The following is a 21,101-nucleotide window of genomic DNA, read 5'->3' on the forward strand; positions in this document are numbered from 1 at the left end:
CGACAGAATGCCAGTGCCATGATTTATTTAGTATTTTAGCATGACGTTCCATAGCTGATATTAACACAGTATGACTCAGCCAGGCAGGAAGCGAACGGCCTACATGATGTGTTGATCTCACATTGTTTACACTTTGTCACGCTCTTCCTTCATTCACATGTGTCATGCAGTGTTATATCGACCAAGAGATTCCTTTATAACTGGTTCTCTGCATTTTCAAGTTGTCGAACCTTCTTCCTGTTGTGTTATTAAATGATAATGAAGTCTTGTAGCTGTTAGATTCTGAGTCACGCAGGCTACGACGGGTTCATTTTCTTCTCTGTTTGTGTGCTGTATACACCGCAGGACAGAGGAAAAGAAAAGACGAAAATAAAGGTGATTGAATGGTTCTACAGCGTGTGTTTTTCGTTAGAAAAATCTTGCTTTTAGTTGGCAAACATCATAATGGCAAACCATTATGAATAAAGGAGTTGGGAGATACCCCCGTGTAACTTCAAAACACCATGGTGTCAAAGCACAAAACAGGGCTGCCTCTCCTGAAATTCAAGAATGTAATCAACAGGAGTAGATACCACATAGTGCATTTACATTTGCTTTATTAACAACTAATTAGCTGTTATGCTGGAATTATCCTGGACTGTCGGAGCTGTGGTTGCAAAGGCTAGGCCCATGTAGTAAATCCTGTGTTTCCTTCATTTCACCGGAAAATAAGTGGGGAGGGTTGATTAGGGGATTTCCATGTGTTAAGTAATGCAAGGAATGAGCCAGTGACACGCAGCGTACACTAGCTAGTGCCCTTACATGCACGCAGTGGTGCCTGCGCTCTGTTAGGATTTAGACTTGTAGCAGAATAACTCGGTCTAATTCCTTTTCAAAATGGCGTCTTGTTTTTCCCTCCAGCTTCACTGCGCACGCTGCCTCACCATTTCAAAGTCATGCTTGCCCTTGAGTCGGAAGGGTCTCGAGCCAGCAGCCACACAACTTTGCCTCAGTGTTTTGTTTTTTTTGTTTTTTTGTTTTTTTGAAATGGGTTTTTCAATTTGCCTGTGCTCCCCTCGTTGTGTCTCTGTTTCACTTTGAACAACGTCTCATGTCACTCACATTCACGAGCAGGCTCACACACACCTTCCACTGTCCATGCGGCCTTGCTGCTCAACGCCCACACTCAGTTGTACTGTAGGCTTCTCATTTAGTAATTTTAAAAAAAGGTTTGGCCTGTTTAAGTGGTTTAAAGCTCAGTGTGTAATGCATCAGTGTGCTTCAAATATGAGGCTGTAGTTCATTTGGTTTTTGTTTTTTCTTTTCTATCGAGGCAGCAGCATGTTTCACGTTTAAATAGTTGGGCTGTCTCCTACTGTTAGCTGTTGCCTATTGTTGGGCCGTAGGAAAGCCTTACTGGCTCGCCCCCTTTCACACAGATAGTTGCTGTGACCTAGATATTGTTAGAATTTGATTATACGTGCATTGATGTTGTGGCTGCTCGATTGATGGGTTTTCTTTGTGTATTGCTAAGCTGTAGAATTTCATAGACAATTTCAGGGGAAGCGGAGTTGGCTGCAGCCATGCATGTACACAGTCACACCCTTCTTCGACAGATAGACTGGACAAAGAGCAAAGACAAAGAGAGGCACTAAAACCTAGTCTACAAATGCAGCCTTTCTAACACTCCCACGTGTTTTCATAGTTCTGCCACTCCTTCTCATGCTTAGTGTTCCAGTGGTCAAATGTTCTATGTCTTAACTATCAGCTCTTACACCTGCATTGTAAATAGTAGGGTTTCCCCTACTGTTTATTTATTTATTTTTTGGCTCAGATTACCAGAGGAGGTCCCATGCTATTATACCTACTTATTGTCTCATGTTTCTGGGTCAGTTATGGCACATGGTCATGTATGAAAATTAAAAGCACAGTCTGTGATTGAAATGTAAACAAAGGGCCATGTCGTAACCAAATTTAAAATGCAACCTGCTATCACTTCCAAATTGGCTGTCTGCTTATTTGAAAGACATTCTGCACAACAGTTAAATGTGTGGTATTAATGCTTTATAAAAATTAGTAACATTGTGAACAGAGGAGTAAAGCTATTTACAGTCATGCTCAAAGGAAAACAAACAGGCAAACACAAAGTCATCTACTGCCTGCCTCAATAATTTAACTTAAATTTAACTTTAACGTAATTGTTTATGTTCAGAAACGACCAGGCCTTTAACTTGAATCATTTAGTATCATGGTCGCATTTACACTATTATTGCAAATACACATGCAATCGTGTAAATGGCTATTTATACATACATACATAAAACAGGTAGAAATGCAGTAAACCTTGTAGATATTGTATAGGCTCCTTCTATAGCACTTTCCTAGAGTGACATAGTGGTATTTTGAAACCACTGTTTGATGTAATTATGGAATTTTGTCCAAAGTAGTTGAAATGTTTGTCATTTTTCATGGCAACAAATCAGGAAATTGACAAAACTGAACTGTGCTTCCTTGTCACAGTTACAGGTGTGCACCATGGTTAAAACCTACCATACATGAAGTTATGAAGAGCTGCATATAAAATCAAAAATCAATCCGTCACCATTCAAGTTATTTGTGTTTACGTAGCAGTGGAAATTTTTGGCAAAAGATTGAATGACTGTGGGCAGAATGAGGGATAAAAGACCAAAGATGGAGGCTTGGTAGATGGCAGGCACACAGACACATCCCATGTCATTGTTTTTGGAAATATGACCTATTTTGCTCAGCCATTTGCTAAGACTGGCTGTGGGCGGAGAAAAGGGTGAAGAAGAAATCGTGTAGGAGTAAGGGGTTTGGATGGCCTGTCTGAGCAAAAGAGGCTAATTTTCTACCCTGCCATGAAATCTCCTCTCTACCAGCCATGCGGATCCGGCTTGTGTTTCACACCTTTTAAACCTCTTTTTAGAACTAGGTGCTGATATTAAATGGGCCACTGTGATTTCTTGGTCTATTGCTTTGGGTCCACCTTTACGCAATAGCTTAATGTATTCTATCATTATTATGCAGGCACAGATACTAAGTAGGTGTTGCTGAGTTACTTAAATTTCAGAATGATTTCTGCATTAAGAGCTTTTAAAGCCTTAAAACAAGAAACTGTGATAGAATGATGGCACAATAATGAAATGTAATGCAATATTATTACCAAATATCTCTCCACCCCCAGTTTCCGCTTTTTAAAAGCCATTATTGGCCTTAGATAACAAAGCAATATAAACAGATTTGTTCCATGACAGAAATGATCTGATGCAGAAATGGCAGTATGGTTTTTGAAATCTGACAAGATTGGTCTCAGTCTGGATGTTCAGCATGTTTTTGCAGCAGCCACAGGTCTTTCTCTTGTCTTTGTTTGATGTTCTGTCTGACATTGTACTTTGGTGTCTGTTACAATAAGAAATTAGTTCTTGAAAGACCGCCTGTCGAAATGCAACAGAGAAATTAGCCTGGCGGAGAGGTGTTAATTTTATTCCTCTCAACAATGTGATACTCCTATACACACACACACACACACACACACGCACTCACTGTTGCCATGCCAAAGATTTTTGACTCTGATTTGTTCAAGCCATTCGAGAAATCTTCAAGTCAAGTGTCTCCAGTTTGTCTAAAGCTTTGTTATGATGTGTGCTCAGGACTTAAGTCTCCCTCTGGAACACTGAACGACATTTCACCGAGTCACATAATGAAGATACCAGAAGCAATGTGTTTTTTTTTTTTTGTGTGTGTGTGTGTGTGCGTTTTTTTAAATTATGCTGCATTATTTATGTTCATGTCTTTGATGATGGTATTCGTCCTACACACCAGAGATAGTCAACATGTCAATATTTATGAATGCATGAAGCGTTTCTTTAACATTGCCTGTATAGATGGTGGTTCTTTGTTTTGAGGATCAGCTGGTTACGACTGAAGTCAGAACTGTAACACCTCGCAGCGAGAGGCTGATCACACTGATGGTAATGAGGAAAGCGGGGTACAATCAGCATAGATATCATTTATGAGGTTTGGTGCGGTGCAAGAAATCCTGCTGTATGTATATTGTTCCGATACCCGAATCTAACCTGCACTTCTCAACCGTGTGGCTGCCTTCTGCGGGTCCTGCCAGCAATATTATTGTCTGTTTAGGACGCTTCTTTTGTTAATGCAGTATCAAGTAGCAAGAGGCAGATAGAGAGTGGCGTATAGACAATTACTGAGACTAATTCGACTGAGCTTTAGGCAGGGAGATAGACAAAGAAATGCTGAGATAGACTACCACAGAAAGACAGACAGACAGCCAGGTGAGTATAGCAATCACTGTATGGCTGTGTTTGCACCACTGCTCCTCTGATCTAAATTTCATGAGACTATTAAAAACAGGGAGAGATGGGGAAATTGCGCTTGCTCCCTCTACTGCTTTCCTGCTACGCCTCAAACCGCTCTCCTCTCCTCGCTTTCAAATAACGAAGAGGAGAAGGGGAGCATGTGCGAGAGTGGCGGCCATGCTCGTTTCTCCAGCACAATGGGCTTATGGGGTTGAGGGCTGAAGTGAATAGCTGATGTCTGTAATGAGTTGGCGTGTCCGCCATAAGCTCCATTCCTGAGGCAGTGGCTGTACTGTATACTTAACAGAAGACTGGTTGTGGTAGAGGCGTAGATATGGGTTTTCTAATGGGCCCTTATCGTGTTTTTCAAGCGCTTGTTTTCTTTTCTTTTTTTTTGAGAGAGAGAGAGAAAGAGAGAGAGAGAGAACCATTTTCTGATGCCCATACGCTGCGCTGCCTGACAGGATCACGCTGATGATGATGATGGTGGTGGTGGTAGTTGTGGGTTGGAGTCGACAGAGATTGTATACATGATTCAGGTTCATGGGGGTGAGGGCGGTGGGGGGGTAGGTAGGAGGGGGGTGCTCTCTTTTGGTTGTCATAGCAACCCAGTCATTTCTTTTCCCCCCAGCTACATCTCCTATCACTTTAATTCATGCATTCATTTTCTTTTATTTATTTTTCTTTTTATTTTGTGTAGAAAACCGGTGTGGGATATATGCGAGTGGAGAGCTGTGCTTGGATATGTAAAGGAAATCACGGCGCGGTAAATCAGTAGTGCCAACAGCATACCAGTCCATAGGTGTGATGTTTTTCTTGGCTCGAAAAAAAGGCAAAATCAGCCGAACAGTTCACCTTGGTGTGTAGTTCAGTGTGTTTAATCAGCAGCTGAACATTGGCTCATTTAAGAGTAGACAACAGATGTTGTTGCTGTGGACCCCCAAGCAACATCTTTAACCACCGCTTGTGTATTTAAAGGCATGTAAATTTATTGAAGTACTCTGTGTGTGTGTGTGTGTGTGTGTGTGTGTGTGTGTGTGTGTGTGTCTGTGTGTCTGTGTGTCTGTGTGTGTGTATTTTTAACATCCTCTCTGTTGAGTGCACAAACAATACACAGTTGTTTTCATCTCACTGTGCTCAATGTTGTCTCTGTCTAACGTGTTCTTTGTTTGTCCTTGACAAGCAGCCTCGTGTAATTGTCCGAGGGCACTCCGTGGCGCAGTGGTGTTCATTTCATACCACATGGACATCTATTAGGAGAGGAATTTGGGAGAAAATTTAAGAAGGGAAATCTGTATCTGTATGTGTGTTGTTGTTCAAATACACAGTGTTTGGGTCTGGTAAGATAAGACGCGGTCATTGCTGTAAGGACTAGCTGACAGAAAATTTTTGAAGCAACTTTGAGCAAAAATTTAACTATTTATTAAAGCAATTTTTGTGGTTTTTTATATTTTTGTAAACTGCTAAACTAGCTTCTTCTAACCTGTATATATATATATATATATATATATATATATATATATATATATATACACATGTTTTATGTGTTTTATGTGTTTTTATATGTTATTAGTAAATTACCAATTTGACAATATTTGGTTCTTGTCATTATATTTTATATCTTGTGGACTAGATGACTGATATACAAATGAACAAATAACTCGTTGATTAGTACATAATGAAAATAATTGATAAGTAGAGCTTTTTGCATCCATACATGTGTGTCTGTTCATATGCTTCAGGGCCTTTTTAATTTTTTACGTAATTTTTTTAGATGGAGGATGGACAGACACTGTTTGACTACAACGTGGGTCTCAACGACATCATCCAGCTGCTGATTCGCTCTCAGACCGACCCTCCAGACAGCCCCGCCACCAAGGACTCCTCGGGCGTTTCCTGTAGTTCAGCTCCCCCCACTGACTCCAGGTCTGAGAGCCACAACTCCCCAGCTCCCGTCTCCCCCGCTGCTATGGAAACCAACACCAATATAGACAATGATAGCAGCAGCATCACTACCAGGACCGTTAACGAAACCAAGCCGGACGCCAGCACCACCAAGTAACTCAACCAGTACCAAAAATGGGTTCAAGTCCTCCAGTCCGGTACGGGACACCCAGCCCCCCACATCCAGCAGAAACACACTAGTCGACCCAGGCATTGGTGTGTACAAGGTGAGGATGGGAGCTATTTGCAAGATTTTGCATGAAACTGTTTGCTCAGACTCTCAGTTACATCTCAGAAAATTTAATGGCCTACAACAAAGTCACTGCCAGATATTTTTGGGCAGGGCACTCTTATTTGTTGGGATGTCTATTCAAATTACCAAATAAATGTATCTAATGCGTGACTGCTGTTGAAAACTCCAAACCACCTTGTAAATATGAAGTCTGTGTAATGTCAGAATTTCATGTTGAAAACCGTAATGTGCCTCTCTAGAATTGTATTTGATACTATACAGCTGTTGTCATTGCAGTGCCAATAGAGAAAGCACAAACATGAATATGATTTTGGCTTCCTTCGTGCATGTGGTGATTTTTTTTTTCTTCTACTCATCAGCAGTCCTCCATTCCTCTCCACTTTTATTCTGCTGTAGCGCCTCACACTGCTTAGATATTGTGTTCCAGCCAAAATAACTGGAGCCTACTCGTATTTATGTGTCCTTGTGTGAGAGTACGTGTGTTGGTGCCAAATTTACCCTTCTGTTCTCACAATTTAAGTTCTCCGTCTATAGATCTGGTGCCCTGAATGGCTTTAATTTATAAGGGCTAATGACATGCACACACAAGCATGTGGCTCATCTTGTCAGGAGGGCACATGCCAAACCGCACATAAGAAACAGGTCTTTAAAACCCTGTCTCTAACCAACTTACAGATTATAAATAGACTACAGTCAAAACTAATAAATGTGCGAGTGCTACCGCGCTCTACTGTGTTCTACTGAGCTTTGCCGGCTGGCTGACCAACATGTCTGAGAATTATATGTGTGGGACTGGGATCTTATTGTTGCCAAAAGTCCAATCCAGCGTGCAGGAAGATCAATACTGTAACTAAGTAGATGAGTTGGAAACTGTGCAACTTCACTGGATATGAAGGTCACATGCCTTTACAGGCTTTAAGCATTCACTACACACTCAGTATTCACAACCAGACACAACCGGTGCCATGGATGGAATTCATTTCAAGAGCACATCTCAAACATTTGTGCACAGGGGCATTTGAAGATTAACATCATGAAACTCATTTAAAACATGTCATGCAGAGAATTAATTAAGCATAAGATATAACTCATCACATTACTCGTGCACGTTTCTCTTCCAGGATACTGTTGGTAATAGTTCTTGTATGTAGTCTGACAAATACATTTGCAGAGGCTTTCACCTTGATCGAGATAAGACATCCACCTGTGAAATGTGAAATGCTACAGTATATAATCAACACACAAAAGCTTTCAGAGTAGCTTTACCGTGCAGAAATAACACAACTTTGACAAAACATATAGGCAACAGAATGCTTCTGATTGATTTTCTATTTGTCTCTGAAAGTTGATTTTCATGCCAAGCTAAACTGTGAAGCAAACGGGCCAAAACATATGAAGACACTGGTGTGTTTCCTTAAACAACGGACAGATGGGATCAGATGAGACCAGGTGTTATTTTTGTCTTTGTGTCTCCTCAGATTAACGAGCTGGTGGACTGCAGAGACGTCAGCATTGGCGCCTGGTTTGAGGCCTGCATCGAAAATGTGACACGCGCTCCCAAAGGACAGATAACGCCCACCAAGGGCAAGGTGGGCCGGCCCCCAAAAAGGACTAATGGAAAGCTGGAGGCCGAGCAGGGACAGGCCCATGGCCAGGGCCAAACCATAGACAGTAACAGGAATAATGTTGTGTTAAACTCGGAGAGTAACGGAGCCTCCACCTCTCAGACAGACTCTACAGCAGCTACGGAGAGCAAGGAGCGAGAAGAGGATGTAATTTACCACATTAAATACGACGAGTAAGTGATGGCTCATTATGCTGGGGGACGTTTCTGCTGCGACTGAACTCGCCTCAGTTGCAGTGACAACAATCGAGTTATACTGGGTTTCAATAAAAGTGCACAGTGGAGATGAGTGTCACTATGGCAGCGTTTTGCTCAGATGAATTAAAGTCATCCTAGATGGTAAATTGCTGTTCAGGATTGGAATTTACAGTGCTGCACCTCAAATAGGAAAGTTTGATTGTGCGCCTTATTCACTGCATACACCGTGGCTTATGGCACAACAGAAAATAGGGTTTGCTAGTTGTGCCCATGTTAAAAATGTATTCGCTCATGCTGCTGTTGTGTGACATTCTAGATAAAAATGTCCACCAAACATAAATACATACTAGTGGTTGCAAGCATCAGTAACAGTGAGGCACTGGGAATAGCAGCCTCTGCTTTCTCCTGGCAGTCCAGGGTATGGAGAGAGGGGGTTTGTGTAGTGGATGCTACAATTTGGACTCTATCTCTCGCGCTCCCCGTTTCCAGCAAATTCATTCAGAAGCCGACGTTTCCATGGTAACTCACGAGTTCTCAGGAGCATTACTTCTTTTGCTTGCCTCCTTCAGCTTTGTCTGTAATTGCTGTGAACATGCCACTGGTGAGACATAGCCTCCTCACTGCGTCTATCGTGTTGTGTGTGTGCGCGTGTGTGTGTGTCTGTCATGGGATGTTGCACCAGAGAAACTGAATCAAGGGTTGTTGAGCAGTAAATGTGTGTTTTCTTTTATGCAGCCATCATTCCCAGTTGACGTTGACTCAATCTTCCAAATCCCCGGTATTCTGATTTTATTTGTTGTTTCTTCATTTGCAACAGGACAGGAGCGTTCCTGCAGGGACTATCCAAAAACACACACCACTTCTTATTTAAATTTAATCGTTTTAATTTTTTATCCTCTTTTTGGTTTATTCAGATTATTGTTTTTGCCTCATGTTCCTCATTTGCTTTATTTGATAACTGACAGTCAAGAGGGAGACGTGAATGACAACAAAGGTCCCACGCTAGTTTTAAACCCAGGACGCCACAGTAATATGTGACTTGTGTCTTCACCAACTGAGCCACGAAAACAAGCCCAGCGTTTGTGCCGCTGAGAAGCAACAGTCACAAACTACAAAGATCTAAATATTCAGCTTTTTGTTTTATTGGCGACTCGTCTAATTTATTCTTTTGCCTTCCACTAGATGCATACTATCCCCCTCTCTGTCCTGAGCACGCCATTCCAGGTTTCTCCCATCATTTTGTTTGGCAGAGAAAAGTGGAGGGTGGGTAAGATTGCTTTGCCTTCCCACGCACACACGCATACTTCCCCCCACCCCACCCCCCGCGCCCCCGTAAACACCTGCCTGCATAGTGTTGAGACAGAGAAAACTAGCCCTACGAAAGGAACCGCCATGTTTTTGCATGAAGCCGCTCTGGATGGCATTTCTGCAGAATGTAATGAGCCACAAAATCAAAGGGAGCGATATGTTGAGAGAACCTCCTCTGTGCTGCTCCCAGGAACTGAGGTGGCGTGTGTGTGTGTGTGTGTGTGTGTACAATGTGTGTGCATTGCTCCATAACAAGACTCAGATATGGTTTCATGGTTAAATCTTGGCTGAGCTCAGCATATGTTTAAGATTCTCAGTGGAGAGAGTAACAAATATAGACATAAAATGGGCATATATAATTTATGCCCATGTGGCCTTTGAGTAGACTTATATACTTGTTATTTGCAAATGGAATATTGACATCTTCTTTCAGAGTTACAGACTGATTAAAAAATCGGTTTCCTGTGACATAATCTGGCTAAAATGAAATGATTTCTTCCTTTGTACGATGTGCTAGGATGAGGAATAGACTTGGTCTTAATTAAGTCTCCAAAAAAACATAACATTTGTCCCTATCGCTCAACTCCAGTGCGACTGCTAGACAACATGATTAGCCCCAGACAAATCCCAGACAAGTTCTCAGAATCCACATGTTGGCGGGGCTAAGAGGAGCATTTTCACCCCCTGCTAGCGAAATCTTTGCCCAGTGAAAGGCATTTTACATGTCAGGGTGGACAGGTGTAAATAGTATAATTAATAATGCTTCAGTCTCAGGGCTCTGTTGTTGTGCATGCTGGCTCACTGTCACAGTGTCATGACTTGTAAGACTAACAATGGCTTCATTATATTCAAGTGTTTCAGTAACACCCAGGCTTTTTCTACAATGTCAAAATGTCCTCTGTGAACCCAGATTATTATTATTATTATTATTATTATTTTATACCATTCTTGATATGTAGCTATTTAAAGGGAAATTGGCGTTTTGGGAAGGATTTGCTCAAAAGAGAAGCATAAGCGTGTCTTAAATGGGCTCCGTCTTCTAATTAGCGAGGATCCACATATGCAGTGGAAGAGATCTCACCAGGATCTAAAGCTGTGGCAGTTGGCTTGCCATTATCTGAGCACGGCTGCCACCTGAGTGCCGCTGACAGCTTTATCTGCTGCAGTTTCTAATTTACCAAAGGACAATGAAATAAGGATGAAATGAAGTTTGGGTTCAGTTTAGTTTCTCTTTCTCACTCGCCCACTCTCTGTCTCCTTTTCCGCACAGAGCAGTCATTGATTGTTCCCAGGCAAAGCACTAGGTGACTTATTACAGTTATACTGGTATGAGTGTATATATGTTGGCAGATATACAGTTTAGTATGCTAAATTTGGGCTCATATTTATAAGGAATACAATTTTTGACAGTGTAGTTTATAGGGTTTTTTTTTACATGTCACAGTAGGAAACGCACTGTTGAAAATTGTAAAATTAATTATCACTGAATTCCATTTAGTCGAGTTAGAGTTAGAAATTTTCACATCCTTAATAACCAAATCAGAGGAACCATTACATTTAAAAAATATTTTAAAAAATACAACTAAAATTGCTTGCTAGTGCTTCTGTAAAAAAATTATATACTGTATGTAAAGCATGACAGACCGAACCATTTTCTGCATTATAGGGAGAGAAATAAGATTATTTTCAACCATTATGTCAAGGAAAATTAGGAGGATTAAAAAAGCAGCTTTTATGTGACATATAAATGTTTCATAAATATGTCTTTTTAACAAATTATTCCTGCAGCTAAACCAGTGTTCCCCTGATGTTGGTGGCCCTGTACATACACACACACACACACACACACAGACATATATGTGTGTGTGCACACAGCAGATCACATTCTGGTTGAACATCAGCAAACTAGCCTTTTAATAATACCTGAAGTTTTTCTCTAGTGTGCTTCTTGTGACTGAAGTTAAATTTTGTCTCATCTTAAAATTAAAGTAATTTAGATACACATTTTTAAAAAGTTAAAGCTTCTCATTTTGGCCTCAATTACGCACAAAGCCGAGGTTAAGAGAGACTGCAGTCACTTTCCCTTGCTACTGAGAAAGCAATTATATTCAGATAGCTTGTTTAGTGTCAGAGTATTTTTAACTCAGCTGCTTATCAGTAAATTGAGGATTTCTCATTTTCTCTGTTCCATTTCTCCTTCTTTACAGGGACTTCAACTGAGCACACACAACGTTAATGATGGTTTCATAACAGAGGAGGCTCTGAGAGCTCTTCTTTCGATAAGTCATGTTGTTTCAGTTTCACAGCTGATTAAATATGTTTCTAAATTTCATTTAGGTACACTATGCATTCATAGGAGTGTTGACATGATTTCAGTGTCTTGTTTACCTCTTCGGTGCCTGAGAGTCTTTCTCCCTTCTTCCCACAACTCCAGGGAAAGTTACACTTTACTTTGTAATACGAGACTTTGGGTCTAGCCACTGTGACAGCGTAGGCGGATAGTCAAGTTAACTCTGTGTGGAGATTTAGCACTGATGCTGCAAATGTTAGATTTCAGACCTTCAGGCTTTGCAGCTCAGATTTGTTTATTTAGGGTGTGTGATATCTGCAGGTGGAAAAACAGTTTCAGTGGAAAACAATGTGTATTTGTTACCAGAGGAAACAGCACATGTTTATGTGTAGCAGCAAGCCTGAAGGAGGAGATGGACATGTTTGAGAATTATCTAAGAACAAGTAAAACACATTTGTTTATGAATGTAATGTTGAAATTTATGAGAAAATATAGAAAGCAAATCATTTTGTTTGGATGCCAAGACATTTTACAGCAGATAAAACATTTCATTGTACAAGTGTTCAGGTGTTTCACCACAGCTAAACTGATACAGTGTTCAGGCCAATGTATTGAGCATTATTAGCTGTTTACAGGTACAGGTACTGGTGTATACATCTGCTTTAAATGTCCTTCTCAGTACATAGCTTCATCACAATATATACTAAAAAATCATGTTGTTTTATGTAACAACAAAATGTTACATAGTGTTGCTTTAATATCTTAACATTTTAGAATTGTTCATAAATGGTTTAAGGGACATTCAGGGCAAATAAGATAAATGGAGTGGCCGCCACACAGCACATTTTTGGAATGAACTTGAAAGCAACGTCCATAGAGAGTAGCCTCCACCCATCGGCCATGGGCAGTTGCATGAAGTACTGATGTCTCTCGTTGAATCACTTCCAAAATCTTTGGCAGTTGTTTTCAGGGCCAAAATGATCCAACTCAACACAGACCACAGCATTTTCTATTCTTCTGGTCATTGTATTATCTCAGGTTTGAACGGTTGAACATGTTTTCTCTTTTTAGTCTTTATAAATTAGATTATAGTTACCAGAAGGCATTTTGTTGACATCTGTGCTCCGGCCAGATCTGACTGGGAGTTTGAATCAGTTAGTAATTGTTCAGTGTGGGTAAAATAACGAAGACAAAAGTAGCAAGGGTTTTAAAACGCATATTTCACATTGCAGAGGTTGAAATGACTCAATACAGTGGACAGTCATGTTTCCACACTGGGGTGATTGTAGTGTAGCCATTATGTATTTCCTTTGCCTTTTGCATGTTTATGAATGGAATTAAATCATACTTTACTCTCGCAGTCATTGCACTGTAGCGTCTGTCCTTAAACGTCCCCTCTGACAAAATGAAATGTAGTCATCATTTTTACATAACGTCAGGCCTTTTAACTTGTTCCAGCTTACAATAGTTTTATAACATTGTCATTTTATGCTATTATTTATTTTTACTGGGGCATATGTAGCTTGATCTTCACAAGTGTGTAGCAGCGCAGACAGTCCGAGCCTGTGTGGTCTTAAACTCTGGTACTTCTGTTCCCCTTGTGTTGCTCCGTGTTCCCCTTCTGTTCATGCTGAGTCCCATTGTGCTCCCAGGGTTGATATTCCTCTACTGTGTGTGCGTGTGTGTACACACATGTGCATGTTGGTGTGTGTCTGCATGTGTTTGTATTGCTTGTATTCAAACCCCCCACCCCTCCCACCCTTCCCTACCCAAAAACCGCAGTAATCCCTTGGGCCTAAAAAAGGAAATCCCTGCACTGTGCCCCGGCCTCTTCTTACTGGGAGTATGCTAGCTGTGTGCTACAACTCTTTAACAGTCTGTCTCTGCGGGCCCTCTCCAGCTAATTTACAACAGCTTAAAATATGCAGCACAGTCTTGTCAGGAACAAGGCAAAGCATAGGTGCATATTCTGATGGGATAAAACCTTAAAATGTCGGGCATTGCAGTTAACGTTAGCCAACTGTAGCCCGAGCTCAACAGGCAGTCAGTCACTGTTTCTGCGTCAGTGCAGACCGTGCAGAAAGTACCCGGTTTAGGCTCAGCCCCCAAAAGAAAATGCAAACACATGCTGCTCGCTCATGCACACAATTCTCTAGTTCCCCCTTCACCTCTCACTGTGTGAGGAGACCTGGGCTTGCGGGCCGTTGTGCAGTTAAACTTCAGTGCTAACACATTGTTCATCCGTAAGCATAATTCCAGCTATTGGCAAGCAGGCGAGCTGTCAATTCATCTCTGAGTCCGGCCTGATCCTCACAGCTTAATTATGATTGGCGGGCAGGAAGCCTGTGCAATTAACCTCTTTACATCCACTCCAGGTTTGCCAGCCATTTCACACTTGGGAAAGGACGAACATTTTTAGATTGTATGGAACGTTTATTCAACCTTACTCTGTCATGTACTTCTGTGTTTATCTTGGCTGTTGGTCATCTTTAGTCACCTAACTGTGCTACTGTTGACTGGGGCAGAGGGTGCAGCGGTTCCCAGAAATTGCACTCAGGATGTAGATGACTCAAGCTTGATCAAACCAGACTGGGATTTTCTTGCTTTCTTAAATGTCTGACGAACAGCATTATACAGTTAATATAACGTTGCCACTGTGGAGGATGATGATCATTTTCCGCTCTGTCTGGCTCCCTTATAAAACAACAACTCCGGGGGGGCGGGGGGTCCAGTGAAAATGTGTAATTTAGTAAAAGAATTTGGAGAGGGCTGTGGACTGATTTCCCGTCTATACGTACATGATAACTTGGAAAATACTGGTCTGACTTTTACTAAACCAGCAAGAAAATTGTTTTGCCAATGGCTGTAAGGTTGCTGTATTAAATTAACTTTGGAAGGAGGCCACGGCGGTGAAAATCCATCATAATACTTGGCTTCAAAAACCCCGTCAGACAGCTGCTGTGTGCAAATGTCTCATGCTACATAGAGGCAAGTCCTTGAAAATCTACAAAACGTTTAGGAAATGGAGCAAAGTCATGTATGTTTTTCTGTGTAGAATTTAAAAAAAATTCTCATTGTATCTGTGGAATTTGCCCTGAAGACTTGATGTGTAAAACTGGTCCAATCTAAATTTAAATTTTTATTGGTAAAAGAATGTTTGGCCTTGTTTCACTTCTTCTAGTGGAGTTTCAAGCTAAAAGCCTGGCTTGTCTTTTTAAATAGACTTGTGCTTAAACATTGTAGCAAATTAAGCTAGGGAAAAAAAACAACAACATCATTTTGTGCTCTGCTTTGATGATAATCATATTTAATTTGATAGAAGAAGACAGATCATGTGGCTGAAATCACATTTGAATAAACTGATAATTAATGTGGGCAACAAGTCATCCCACCATCACACGCTTCTGGACAGAATTTCAACAGGTTTCAGTTGCTTTCTGAGTCTTATTATCTGAATTTGCTTTCTGTATAAAATCCACTTGTACTGCAGAGTTTTTCCCCTCTGTGTGGACTTCAGTCGACGTGCATGGACTTGCACGTTCCTGCACAGGAAGATCTATGTTGCGGTAGAGCAGCCAGTGGGTTCATGCATTGAGCTGTTTAAATAGCTTCTATTCACATCTGTTTTCACAGAACACCGTTGTTCTGAATAGCTGCTTTTTACTGGCTTTAAATTTGCAAGGTTTTCCTGAGGATTTTTACATTGTTCATTAGGATACATTTGACGTCAAGCGCTCAAACAGGCAGCTCAAACAATCTGATGGTGCATGTAGCTAATGCGTAGTGAGCACTATTGAATTCCCAAAAAACACATTGGCTGGGTGAGAAGTGTAGCTGTCATGAGATGCAAATTTATTTTATGGACCTCATGGTGAAATATTCAAAAACCATCTTTTTACAGACAAGAAATGCTGCAGGTGTCTGTAACAGTTATTCTCTCGAGGACTGTATTCACAGTAGATAAGACAGCTGTGTGAAAACCAGGGTGATGACAGCAGTCATAAATATTTCACACACCTAAACCCGCCACACCCCACCCCATTCCCACTTTCTCTGTTTCTTTCCTCCCCAGCTACCCAGAGAACGGCGTGGTGGAGATGCGACCGGTGGATGTGCGACCGCGTGCGAGGACCCTGCTGCGGTGGGACCAGCTCCAGGTGGGCATGCATGTGATGGTCAACTACAATATGGAGACACCAGATGAGAGGGGCTTCTGGTTCGACGCCGAGGTTCAAGCCCTCAACCAAACCTCTCGCACCAACAAGGAGCTCCGAGTCAAGATCCTCCTCGGGTGAGGATCTTACTCCTAGGTGGGAGGGTGACGCGTTGGACGAACGCTGTTGTTATTTTCTTTGTTAAAACATCTGCCTTGCCAGTCGTAGTTTTTGTTGCTTACCAAAATGTGTGATGTGTGTCTCCTTTACATCCGTCTGTAACACTCTCAATAACATATCTTTACATCTCTTTGGTTTTCTGTTCCTGTGCTTTCATCTCTTTCTCTCTCTCTCTCTCTCTCTCTCTCTCTTTGTCTCTCTGCCTGCCTATGTCTGTGTCTCTCGCCCTCGGTCCAGGGGTCCTGGAGATGTGATCGGAGATTGCAAGGTTCAGTTTCTGGATGAAATCTACCAGGTGGAGAAACCAGGGGCTCGTGCACTCTCAGCTGCAGATGGACAGTTTAAGCGTATGTATCAGAGGGCCATACCATATCATCATCAGCTTTCTGTTCACACGCGCATGAATGTTTCCCTCATTCTTCTCGGCTCCAGGGAAGAGCGGGCCGGAGTGCAAGCACTGCAAGGCCGACCCTGACGCCGAGTGTCGCTTCTGCTCCTGCTGCGTGTGCGGCGGGAAGCAGGACGCTCACATGCAGCTGCTGTGTGATGAGTGCAACATGGCGTTTCACATCTACTGCCTCAACCCGCCGCTAGCCACCATCCCAGACGACGAGGACTGGTGAGGGAAGAGCGTAGCTGAGCAATTAGCCACAAGATCCTGTGATACGCAGTACATTTGAAAAGGCTGATTAATGGTGTTTGGTGTGAGCTGGAGCGCATTTAAGCAGTAATTAAGTGGTAATTGAGGTTAAAGTCAATATAAAATAATGACATAATGCAGTCACAGGTGTGCGTTTATCTAATGCAGCAGCTTTCAATGTCTATGCCAAACAGAAATGAGGGTGTAAGTAATTGGTTTTTTTGGCAGCTGCTACAGTTGCTGAGAGGAAGATCCACACCCTCCATTTCTGTTTCCTGCATCATGTGTTGCTTTACATAGATAACAGATTGGTGGTTTTTCTAAAAAAAAAAAAAAGTTACCTTGTTAAGAATTCTTAACATTATATCCACACTTACCTCATTGAAAAATCTATAATCAATGAACATGATGATATTTTTCATGTTAAAGGTTCATTACCAGATATCTATTGTGTGTACGCTGGAGGCTTTAAATCTCCACGTCACACTTTGGTAAGTTGCATATTGCAGAATGATTGGCTTCCAAAATAATCATGCTCATACATAGATGCCTTAAATTCAGATTTAAAAAATACAATGAAAGATAAACACACATCAGACCTCGCCAATAAGTAGGTGCAGTGCAGTCGCTTTAATTGCTCACTTCTATATTCAGTGTCTACACAGGTACACTGAAGCCTATTTACAGACTGAGGAACAGATAAGTTCTTTAATCTGCTCAATCTTGCCTTTGGGACTTTGAATCTTTTGTTTGATGGGAAAAGCTGATATCCTTCAAATGAAACATTTGAGAGGTCTGATGTAATATGCCCATTTGTTTTTGTTGAATTTCCACATCGTACATCAAAAGCACAGATCTTCGATTGTATTGAATGCAACCACACAGATAGGTAACTGCTGGTTTTTTAGATGTTAAAACAGCATCTTCACCTCATTATCCAGGGCTTAGTTGTCACCACACTCACACACACACACCTGCCTACATCTACAAAAAGCATTTCCTCTCACTCTGCCAGGTACTGCCCCACCTGTAAAAACGACACCAGTGAGGTGGTGAAGGCGGGAGAGAAGCTCAAAGCCAGCAAGAAGAAAGCCAAGATGCCCTCGGCAACAACTGAGAGTCAAAGGGACTGGGGAAAGGTGAGACCCAGGGGCAGCCTAAGGCACACCTGCTCACCAGGTGGACTGGCAGCTGCTCTGTAAGACTGAGAGTAAATTAGAACAGCAACCCTGAGAGAAAGCCTGCGGTTCTTAGAAGGAGCAAAGGCTACGTGGATAAATATGAGAAAGAAGTTTGTGTCAAAAGCTTTTCAGCAACATTAACTTTTTCCAGATTGTTTTCCAAAAGTCTGCCATCGGTGAAATGCCAAAATAATAGAAAAATGCCTCTATTTCTTATACTGGGCACATGTAGGCTCAAGTTGCCTGCTCAGTGCAAGAGATAGAAAAACTATTTTCATTTCTCACCAGTCGGCTTTACGCTGTGACACTTGCTGCAGTGAGCAATGAACTGAAAAAAAAAAACATCAGATCACAACCAGATTACTGAGAATACTTAATTTCAAAAAAAAGAAGAAGCAGCTGTAGACTTCCTCTTCAAGGTTTGTATACAGGCGCGTGCATTTTATTACGTTCACCCCTGCAAGCTGGTTTGTTCTTGAGTATTAATGTGTTTAATATTTACTCTAAGTTGCCGCCTGCTCTGTCTCGTGTGGTGCTTGATCAGAGATAAATGGTTTGTTTCATGTTAGACGTTTTGTGTGTGCTACTCTGAAATTCCTTCACATAGAGCCAGGGCACACCGCAGCTCATTCTCTCAGATCAGGTGATCAGATCAGAAGTTTCTGATTCAGTCAACATTACTCAATATTTACTTAACTTTAGATCAGGCTCCTGGATTTTAGTGATGTCGGCGTGAGTCATAACATTCGGTTGCAAATGCCTAGATATTAATGTATTATTGACTATTATCTTGTCATATAATCATAACGTGACCGAAGAACACTTTGTACACCTCCTCATTTCCGTTTTCACGATTCCAGGGTCAGAAATTTTGTACGCTCAGACATTTTACTTTTAGTTGGCAAAAAGCAAAATTACCTTATTCTAGTTGCTGAGGCAGAAAATGAGACAGCTGACATGTGTTTAAATTTGGTTTAAAAAAGCATCTGTTTTAAGCATACTGTTAAATATTTTCCTCAAAATCTCCTCAGAGTCTTCTCATGGCAACACTTTGAGATATTGTGTGGCTCGTTTCCATCCTGGCCTGGCTGTCTCCCTGATGCTCTGCTCCATGGTGTAATGTGAACAATGCCATTAGGCATGACTTAGCCACTTTCCTGGAACTGCCAATGGAAAATAACTCCTTTCTTTACCAGAATGCTCCCTTTCTCTGTGGACTAATTGAAAACAGCCTGGCTTGTGTGTTTGGGCACATTTAAGTGCTGTGAGTCACACAGCATTTATACTCGACTTTCACATTATCGCAATTGTATAACCCTTAAAATAAAATTCTTGTCTCTGCTATAAGCTTTTTGTATCCTCCCTTTTGATGTCCTGTACGCCTCCAAAATGGAACACTTATCATTTCTGAGAGTAAAACATCCTTCGTCCTCAAAATTCCACTTTAATACCTTGCAAGATTTGACATACACATGATCACCCTGCTGTTAGCACTACATAGCTATGATCTAAAGGCATTTACATGCCTGCGGACCTTTAATGATATTTTTGTGCACATATCTTAGAGTCTGCTGTCTTGATGTAATTGCAGGGTATGGCTTGTGTGGGGCGTACTAAAGAATGCACAATTGTTCCTTCAAACCACTATGGACCCATACCTGGTATTCCTGTTGGAACCACCTGGAAATTCAGAGTACAGGTTAGCTGTCTTTACAGATAAAACCAAGAAATCAAGTAGTTTCCCATCCTATACTTTATGTACTGTCAATATAGTATCATTGTGGACTATATGTTAAATGTTATCAGCATAATCTAAAATCCTTTTACCCCCCGCAGGTGAGTGAGGCAGGTGTCCACAGGCCACATGTGGGCGGTATCCACGGGCGCAGTAACGATGGCTCCTACTCACTGGTGTTGGCAGGGGGGTTTGAGGATGAAGTGGTGGGTCATTTGTATTTTGTTTTCAAGGATATTTTACTCTCGCAGCCTCGTGAATTCGGATGTTCACTTGGCTACCACTTTATGTGATCTGTTGAAGGACCGGGGAGACGAGTTCACCTACACGGGCAGTGGGGGTCGTGACCTCTCAGGAAACAAACGGATCGGAGAGCACTCTTTTGACCAGACTCTGACACACATGAACAGGTAGGACACTTGAAGAGGGCCTTTCTGCTACATGCGTTTGATCCTATGGGTATGATTCGTTACTTAAAGGACTATAGAATTGTCTTGAAAACATACAATGTCTTCTACTGAACTCTGTCTCAGTTGAGGCTGAATTTCTTTGTGTGTTTAGTCATGCTTAGATAGTTAAACCTTCACTATTTTTTAAGATACTCATGTGATGCATTATCTGAAAGGTATTTGAGTTAAACCATCATATCCCAGGACAGGAAATCAAATAAGCCTCACTGCTCTAATTGAATCTTATTGCGGTTCCTCTGAAGAAGTAGTTTTGCAAAGGTAAAGCTCACAGATTTTACTACAGGTTTTTTGTTTGTTTTTCCAAATAAATAAGCTTAAGGGATTAACTTTTTAATAGCAAGTGATAACTTATTCATTAACATCCCTAATCCTTAGTCAGACTTGGTAAACACAAATCTCTTTCCCATGTATCCTGACTCCTTCCAGGGCATTGGCCTTAAATTGCGATGCACCCCTGAATGACAAAGATGGGGCAGAGTCCAGGAACTGGCGGGCAGGAAAGCCGGTGAGGGTCGTGCGCAGTTCCAAAGGTCGACGTATCAGCAAATACGCTCCTGAGGAGGGAAACCGCTACGATGGTATTTACAAGGTACGGACACATTTTCGCTGGAGGCTGTAAACCAGAATCTCCCTATATCAAGTGAAGACTGTCAAAAGCCAGTGTGAGAGAGGCAATCAATCCCAGAATCCTACAGCTGTAACTAATCTGGGGCTCCCCAAAACCCACTTTAGAGAGTAGCTGGAATAAGTCTAACACTCAACACTCAAAATCAGCTCTGAATTTGATGCATTTAATGCTGCTCTG

General features: G+C 41.6%; 1 protein-coding gene across 1 annotated transcript in view; it reads left to right on the forward strand.

The window, feature by feature from the left end:
• Nucleotides 1–21,101, forward strand: part of LOC108888955 (E3 ubiquitin-protein ligase UHRF2) — a 30,278-nt gene that overhangs the window by 2,514 nt on the left and 6,663 nt on the right. The window contains 11 exon segments of the mRNA XM_018685206.2: nucleotides 6,094–6,375; nucleotides 6,377–6,490; nucleotides 7,995–8,314; nucleotides 16,009–16,227; nucleotides 16,508–16,617; nucleotides 16,703–16,889; nucleotides 17,926–18,049; nucleotides 19,683–19,790; nucleotides 19,928–20,032; nucleotides 20,130–20,236; nucleotides 20,723–20,885. Coding sequence (XP_018540722.1) covers nucleotides 6,094–6,375; nucleotides 6,377–6,490; nucleotides 7,995–8,314; nucleotides 16,009–16,227; nucleotides 16,508–16,617; nucleotides 16,703–16,889; nucleotides 17,926–18,049; nucleotides 19,683–19,790; nucleotides 19,928–20,032; nucleotides 20,130–20,236; nucleotides 20,723–20,885 — 1,839 coding nt within the window.

This window comes from Lates calcarifer, linkage group LG9 (assembly GCF_001640805.2).
Source record: "Lates calcarifer isolate ASB-BC8 linkage group LG9, TLL_Latcal_v3, whole genome shotgun sequence".
Taxonomy (NCBI): domain Eukaryota; kingdom Metazoa; phylum Chordata; class Actinopteri; family Centropomidae; genus Lates; species Lates calcarifer.